Consider the following 8,740-nt stretch of genomic DNA (forward strand, 5'->3'; position numbering starts at 1 on the left):
AAAATATTATGTTAAAATTGTGTCAGCCATATCTATTATTTTCATTATGAACTAAATTTTAGGTGTGACGCCTAATTTATTTCTTTTTATAATATTATCACTGTAAAGGGTATCATTAAATCGTTGGAATAACTCGAAGAACCGGGAAAATGTTCCAGTACCTACTCAGTTTCTTTTTCAACCTTTCCAAGTGTATCGTCATTCGTTTGATGTTGCAAATATACTAAAAGATAAATGAAGTTCCAATTTCATTACTAGATTGTATGTTGTGTCATCGAGGATCGTGTAGTTGTAAGATGATAAGTGTTTCCGGTATTGTCGTGGAAGACTTTAATACACTGTAATGCCAAATAAGAAACCCTTCTGCAAGTGTTAATGCACACACCCATAAGCCTTCACTTTCTAAAAATTTTTATTGAAAAGTTTGCATTTACCGCTGAAGATGGTTTACACGTCTAACGATAATATACCATAGTTTGCGCGAGACTCTATGTATAGTAAGCGTATCGTTCCAGGTTGAAATCGTTTTGTTTTTCCTTTCGCTTAAGAAAACAGCGCAATAAAAAGTTGTTGTTTGAAATATTTTAATTATAATACATAAGTAAGAAACAAGAAACGGAAAATCGCATTATGCGCGTCGCAGTAACTATAAATAAAGGGCATGGATATGCGGTTGGTAGCATAATTAATGCGTGTTTTCTTTATTTCTCTATTTTGCGAAATCTCGAATGTATAATATATTGGTGGTGTCTGGAATTGAAAACGATGATTGACATGTCGACATGTATTTTGTTCCTGTATTTCTTCCTCTCTCGTTTGGAAAGAAATGCACGCGAGCAGTCCAACTACACGCTCCTACGGTCTTACTTCAATTCTTTTACGGGATCGAACATAACTTCTCGTTTGTTGGAGTATTTTTTCGTTCCGAAAGATAGTTTACGTTGCAACTGTTAGAAGGTGAAAAATTTGCAGATCAACGAAAAATTAAAAAAGACGAGACTATTAAAATCTGGTTGACATTTCACGCTCGGTCTCGTGTCAGATCCGAGCTAATTCATAAATATATTTCAAACAAAAAGTACCCGTTGATCGTTCTATGTAGTCGCGGAAACTTCAGCCAAGGATACAATTTAAAAAAAAATGCTAAATGTCTGGTGATACAATTTAATGCATCGAATGGTGACGTCGTAAGAAAAATCAGTTGAAACAGAAGAAAAAGCAAGAAAGTCGTCCAATTAGGCATAGGTGGGGAGGCGATGGTACCTCACTGGGTAGAACTCTCTGCGCCAAGTTCGTCGGAGCTCAGTGAGTTCGAACGTGCGGTTCGCGACTCTTACTCTTGTTCAGCTGATTTGTGCGGATTCGCGTCGAAGTTGCAAATACCTTGGAATTGACAGCTTACAGGATTTTACTTTCCCTTGCCGAATCGTTAGCGTCAGGTAAACCAGCCTTTACTTCGTACTCTTACAATCTTGGTTCTCTGGGACGCGTGTTATACCCTTCCGGTTTTTATACTTACATACTTAAATAATACAGTCGCGTATCTGTCGGTTTCTTCGATCGCTTTCCACTGTTTCCACTAGACTCTATGGGAAATATACGGCGCCGCCATTCGATTGACTGTTTACAATTAAGATTATTTTTTAGCGAATCCCGCGCGTGCAAAGAACAAACGGAAACTATTCCCGCGGGTTCTCTTATCGTTAGAGCAAATGTCTGTCTAATCGGATCTGGAAAAGGTAGAAAATCAACTACTCGGTGTATTCTTTTCGTCGGACGTAAAAGAGTAGTAGGATCAGATCAACGTATTAATAGACGAGAAAAATGTTTTCTTTCGACAATACATTTTTCGTTCATTTAAGCATTGTTATGAGTTGTCGGGCGATCTTTCGCTTTAAGAATGTTTAAAATTTTGTTGACAACTAATTCGTCAAAGATCATTCACTTTCACTGTTGTATGTAGTCTTTTTATGCGTAGTTAGGGATAATCTCGCATTCCTTATACGTATACTATTGTCGTCATTGGTAATAATCGCAGCGATATCGAAGACACAAATTAACGGCAGTGATAAAGCAGTTGGTATATGTAACTAGATCTAGATGATTTTTATCATAGCATCAACAAAGCATTTAGTGTCGATGCAATGATGGCTTTAAACGAGTTTGAAGCCTTTGCTCAGAAAAGTGTAACGCAGTTATGTTACACTTTCCATATTACACTTTATAAATGGGTTATCAGTTATGTAAAAATCGTTTCAATGCATGCCGAACGAGCGTGTAATAAGTTTGTGAACTCGCGACAACAATGTTTGATATAGTAATGCATATATTAGTAGATGCATTGATAAATTTTCGACCATGCATACTACCAGTTATTGTATATTATATTGCTAAATCATTTATCGATATAACGAATGAGTTCGTTTTTTCGTTAGTATTGCATTATGTACTGCGCATTTTCCGGGACTGCATTCTTGGGTCCGCTCTCCCAGAAACATGCATATAGTATGTGTATTGTATAATACATACATATGTATGTCTCTTTAAGATTGTACACTTGTTTACGGCAACCACTTACTTGATTCTCGAACCCTATTAGCAATATTTCACGAAATACTACATCAAGGTACATAATTCTTTTTGCATAAATTCACCTTGCGTCATCTTTCTTTACAAAAGTATGCTATATCACTGGACGAATCATCTTTCTGTCGGAGATTCATCATTTCGGATATACTCTGTACATGTGAGGATCAGGATTTGCAATTTTCCGCGAAGAAAGTACTGTCTTCAAACCGTTCCGTGCGAAAGTATGATTTTGCGAATGATAAGTTCGAAAAATCGACAAGAAATCAAGATGAGCTCGCAGACCAGGAAATTTAGTAAGCCGTTGTTTTCTGTTCACTTCGGTCGAAAGTGCACCTTCTGTAGATCCGGTCGAAACGTAAGTGGGAGATTATGGTATTGGAACACGATTGCGGATAGTTTTGCAACCGGTATACATATAAGATACATTTTCGTCTATCATCGGTGAATCGCTAGAGGTAAGAGAAACTCGTTTGTAGTTGCAACACCGACACGTGTTTTCCGTAAAGCACGAGACCGTTCGGCCATCGAGACTAAAATACCATAATACATACGTATACGTTCGAACTTTTATATCCTTTCTACTGCTTCCCACTCTGCAACGATACATTAAGGACATTTAACCAAACGGACTCGTGTAGTAGTGATCGAGAATTGTTTGGAGCCTTCCTTGGACTTTGTACAGACTACTAAAAGTATACAAGTTTCTCGAAATCTCGAAGATACGAGTGAATGCATGTAGAATGTATGTATATCAACAGAGCTGCATACATACCGGAATATTGAGAAATAGAAGGAATTCGTGCTTTTCGAAACGTGTCTACATATCATGCCTTCATCGAACATTTTCGTCGATTTTCATATTCGGTCGAATCATTTAATGAAGGAGCGTAATACAAAATTGATGATATCGAAAACCGTTCATGGAACTTTCCTTCGCGCGTTCAGTGTTCATGGAGCAAGAGAGAAAGCAACACCAAGTTCAACGGTGAAAGGAGAAAAATATTACGTTAACAAAATAGAGTGCACGAGTGACGGGGATATACGTATATGTAATTCGTAATGATATAATAAATTTGACCTTGGTATTTCCACAGTAACGAGGTTGCAGATGTATGTATGTATGTATGTTGCATCTGTATCAGCAAGATTGGAAATTTGGTTCATTCGAAACTGACGCAACTTAAGGGCAACGAACTTTTTAAATATGTATATGTAAATTATAGAAAATGAAAGTGATGACGCTTTCATGGATGAACGATCGCATTTTTAATGGCTTGAAATTTGATCGACCAACTGAATAAGACGGGACGTGGTCTATGGACTGGAAATAGACTTTTGCGTTCGTTCCAGATACAAGATTGGTTTTATTTGTTCCTCATTGCCGTATATCACTTTTTCGCTGCCATTTTTCCACGAGAAACAAGCTAGGCGGAGAAGTTATTCGACAGCGAGATTAGCCTATGGATAATTTTTTGAAATACCTCTAACGAACCAATTTTACGTAACCTTTTGTTTCAGATTATCCAATATGAGTGAATTGACGGAGATTCAAAGCTTTTATAAGGGGAAGAATGTTTTTATAACCGGAGGAACCGGTTTCATGGGAAAAGTGCTCATTGAGAAGTTGCTTTTTAACTGTAGCGATTTAAATATGATTTATATTTTAATAAGACCGAAAAGAGGCCGAACACCTGACCTTCGAGTGGATGAAATGTTTAAATTACCCGTAAGTACAATTCTCGTATCGCTGGAAGAGGGGATTAGTTTACAACACTAGGAGTAGCTGTCGGGATTGGGAACGGTTAATGATGTTGGTTTGCTTGTTCAAATCGTATACATAACCGTATTTAATTTTAATGCGATGTTCGGGTGAACAGATGTTCCAAAGAATCAGAAAGCTGAAACCGCACGTGTTGAAGAAGGTAGTGGCCCTGCCTGGAGATGTTACCATGGAGCAATTGGGATTGACCAGTGAACAACAAGAAATGTTGATAAATGAAACGGACATTGTATTTCATTGCGCGGCGACGCTTAGATTAGAAGCAAAGTTGAAGGATGCCATCGAAATGAACACGGTACTTACAGTGGTATAGCAATAGATATGCATTTCACGCAGTTTTAGAGCTTTTCGCGTATGTACCTACGTCGTGATTTGCGTATGCGGTTGAGACTCTTCGTCCGAGACCGCCTTTGTTCCGTAGGTGTACACATTTGGTTACACCCCTCTGTCCTGTCTTTTCTTCACGGCAAACTGTCAAGTGAGTATGTACCTATTGTACTCGTAACTGAAAACTGTTTCTTGCGTGTTCAGATCGGAACGAAGAGGGTGTTGGATCTCAGCAAAAAGATGAAGCGTGTAAAATCGTTTGTGTATCTGAGTACTGCATTTTGTCATCCTGATCAAGAGGAACTTGGGGAACGAGTATACGATGCTCCGGACGATCCTCAGGATGTAATGAGATTGGTGGAATGGCTGGACGATAGCGCCATTGATCTCATCACTCCGAAGTAATTGACAGTTGGATCGGTTCATTCGTCGTTTCACTGTTGCTGATATCGTGAAATTTCACCAGTCGATGAGTTCGATTTTACCTCACGGTTTTAACGATATATTTATGTACACTATAGTTGTGCCAGACGTTGCGACTCTTTGAGAAATCACGATTCGATATTTCAAACACGTTTAATCGAACGAATAAATCTTGCCTTTTCTTCGTGTAGGTTGTTGGACCAGCATCCGAATACTTATACATATTCGAAGCGGTTGGCCGAAAAATTGGTGGCCGACGAGTATTTGAACTTACCTTGCAGCATCGCCAGACCATCGATCGGTACGCATACTCACTCGCGAATCGATAATTATTCTCCTTTTTTTTTCTGGTACTGCGTCAATGATAATTTCTAACTGTTCGAATTAAAGACTGGATGAAGTATGCGGTGTCGATGTGTTTACAGTAACTCCTGCTTGGGGGGAACCGATGCCTGGATGGGTAGACAACTTGAACGGGCCGGTAGGACTCATAGTAGGTGCAGGGAAAGGAGTCATAAGGTCGATGCACTGTAATGGGAAGTATCACGCCGAGGTGATACCCGTTGATCTAGCTATCAATGCTCTAATAGCGATTTCATACAGGACAGTTACCTGGGACAAGTATGTAGTATCTCGTCGGTTGTACTTTGATCTGTTCTTCTAGGATTCTGTAATACAAGTCTTAATTATATACATATCATGTTTCTTCTTAGGTCAAAAAACATGCCGGTATACAATATCACGCAAAGCGGCGTGAAACCGATCACCTGGGGGGAAATATTGGAGAAGGGCAGAACGATTGCTTACAAATATCCCTTCGAGGGACAGGTTTGGTATCCGGACGGTGACATACGCAGCAGCAAGTTCGTGCACAATCTCTTCGTTTTCTTCTTCCATATCATTCCGGCTTACTTGATCGACTTTCTTATGTTGATATTCCAGCAAAAGAGATTGTGAGTTTCGTTGGGTTCCGCACCCTTCGACAAGATTTTCGTTCACGTAACATTCGTTTCTTATTTTTCTCCAGTATGGTTCGCATTCAAAAACGAATTTCGGATGGACTGGAAGTGTTACAGTACTTTACAACGCGGGAATGGGTCTTCCATAATACAAATTTGTTGATAATGTGGGGCGAAATGAGTGCCGAGGATAAAAAAATATTCCCGATTGACTTTCTAACAATCGATGAGGTGGAATATATGAAGCAATGCCTTTTAGGCGCACGACAATACTGTATGAAAGAAGATCTGTCCAGTTTGCCGAAGGCTCGTAGACATCAAGCACTGTACGTAATGTGTATTCTATACATCGCGCCGTGCACGTGTACATAAGAGTAGCTATAGAGAATTTTTCGATGTAACGTGGTTTGCATATCTTTTACAGGATGTACGTTATTCATATAACCACCGTGTACTTGTTTTATTTCGGAATGCTCTGTCTTATCTACAAGAACTTCGAGATCGCCAGATTCTGTTTGGATTCCATTATGGAATACATCAAGTGTTTGCCTGTTTTGGGTGGAGCGATTCAAAAAATTCATCAGTGATGTGACGATCACAAAGCTGCGAATACTTTGACGCGTTTAGAGTGTAAGTACCGCTCCAGCGCGTTCCTGTAAGAAAGGTTGTTACTTTGGTTCGGTGATAGTGCTGGGCGCATCGTAAGCGTAAGTAGGCCAAGGAGATTCGGTTAACTGTAAGGATAACTCTTTGGACTAACAATAAGTCAGAGTTCACTTTTTCTTTCAAGGATATTTCATTTTCTTGAGCATCGATCTTTCGAAGACCGAAGCATCTATGCTTTTCACTTGGAATTGCACATTGATTAAATATTTTTACGATTGACTTATGAAAAAATAGAATATGTCGTAGTGGGTTTGAACCAGTTTTCATTTGATCATTGTGCACCGAATTGAATTGCGGCTAATCGTACAGTCTACACGACTTATTGTACATTTCGAATTCCGACGGACGATAGTAGAATGTCGAAGACGATGGAGAAGTGCAAGATATTGCATTCGAATGCAATAGATTTACGCGTTCGAAAATTTCGTTAAACACGAGTGAAATTCTGGAATCTTAAGTCTCGAGCGAATTGTCCAAAGAATCGATAACTTGCACAAGCTTTAATATTTTTACATAAAAATCTGGTTTCTTTCAGTGAAAATTGTCACGCTTTTCCATTTTTACCTACTACCGGTATTATAAGTTAAGTAAGGTTTTGTACGTTTATTTGATAATAATTAATTGTGATATGTGTACGAGTACATTTATGGAAATAAAGGTATGCTTTTCTGTTTAATTTCAAGCTATTCATTATCACGACACTTACATTTCCCACGTATCCCGTCTGTGTATAGTGTAGTCTGTAGGCATTACATAATAATACCATCAATTACGTTCGGTTGAAACCGTTACTTTTAGTCGAACGAACTGGTTCCGTTGATCAAACTGGATGGATTTTGTACGGGGTACGAAAATGGGTCTACTTTCAACCGATATTCGGCAATAATATCGTGATGCAATGTACGTCGAGGTGATTTCTTAAGGCACCGTGGCCAACGTGGAACGTAGCCGTGACCATAACCGTAACTACAACACGAGCGGTGTTCCACCTTGGTTTTACTTTAGGATCGATACGAAACACCACGCTATATGTCTTTTTTCAGCAATAACCAGCGAGAATTCTTTGACGGATTTAGAATATCGTTTAACCGTTCAGAAAATAACATTGTATTTTGCTGTATCTGTACCTTATACTATTGTCAGAGTACTCGATACTGTGCAAGTACAGGTTTGCAAATACGATATTTCAGTTCACTTTGTTTGATAAGAACTTCCATGAATTTTCCGTTTACTCGACGTTTCTGAAACAATACGATCCTTCCGTGTACGATGTTACATGAATATGCTGATGCCGCGCAGCATTCTTCATATTATACGATTGAAAAATATCTGCTGGCAGAGGGACATCGTTCACGACACTGCATACGGATTCATACTAATAATATGGCCGTATACGACGACTATGGTCCGCGTAATTTTAAATAAATTATAAATTGTGACGTATCGGTGGTCTCCTGCAACGAATCGGAATAAGATACTTAATAGACTGCGACAGAAAGAGAATGAATATACGCGGTTGCGTACAAAACGAGGATTAATGGGTCGTGGGCGTAGTGGGTCGATTCAAGTTGGAAAAGCCCAAAGAAAAAGAGCAACAGTTGGTAGTTCCAAATAATGTGATAGGATGGCGCTGGGAAAATTCAGACCTAACTTCTACTCGATTATTGATCTACTCGCACCACATCCAAAGAACCACGACCCGAAGAAGTTGACAAGAAACTTAGAAAGTTCATGCCTTTTAACTATCTGTTCGCTTTGCCTGTCTTTTTCGCAAATTTTGCTTGGGTCGTGGCAATTTATGTTGTCTACCATACAAGCGAACCTTTTACATTCTCCCGCTACACACTTGTTCCCGTCTTTCCGATCTTGAAACACATTCTTCGCCCGACAGTACAGCGTTTTTCCTTTGAAAAATACTCATCAAAGTATTTGTCAGAGGAAGGTCTCCTTTGAAAGGTTTCTCAGATATTGGAATTTATTTCACGTAGTTTTCGTG

The 8,740-nt window shown here is 39.0% G+C and overlaps 1 protein-coding gene across 1 annotated transcript; it reads left to right on the top strand.

The window, feature by feature from the left end:
* Positions 1 to 1,426: 1,426 nt before the first annotated feature.
* Positions 1,427 to 6,665, top strand: LOC107195106 (putative fatty acyl-CoA reductase CG5065). Its single transcript, XM_015584885.1, has 9 exons — positions 1,427 to 1,439; positions 4,108 to 4,315; positions 4,467 to 4,664; positions 4,901 to 5,097; positions 5,311 to 5,420; positions 5,545 to 5,740; positions 5,833 to 6,072; positions 6,147 to 6,404; positions 6,503 to 6,665. Exons 2-9 carry the CDS (start codon positions 4,118 to 4,120, stop codon positions 6,663 to 6,665), a joined length of 1,560 nt encoding a protein of 519 aa, XP_015440371.1. The 5' UTR covers positions 1,427 to 1,439; positions 4,108 to 4,117.
* Positions 6,666 to 8,740: the final 2,075 nt, after the last annotated feature.

Source organism: Dufourea novaeangliae, unplaced genomic scaffold (genome assembly GCF_001272555.1).
Source record: "Dufourea novaeangliae isolate 0120121106 unplaced genomic scaffold, ASM127255v1 scaffold49, whole genome shotgun sequence".
NCBI classification, from domain to species: domain Eukaryota; kingdom Metazoa; phylum Arthropoda; class Insecta; order Hymenoptera; family Halictidae; genus Dufourea; species Dufourea novaeangliae.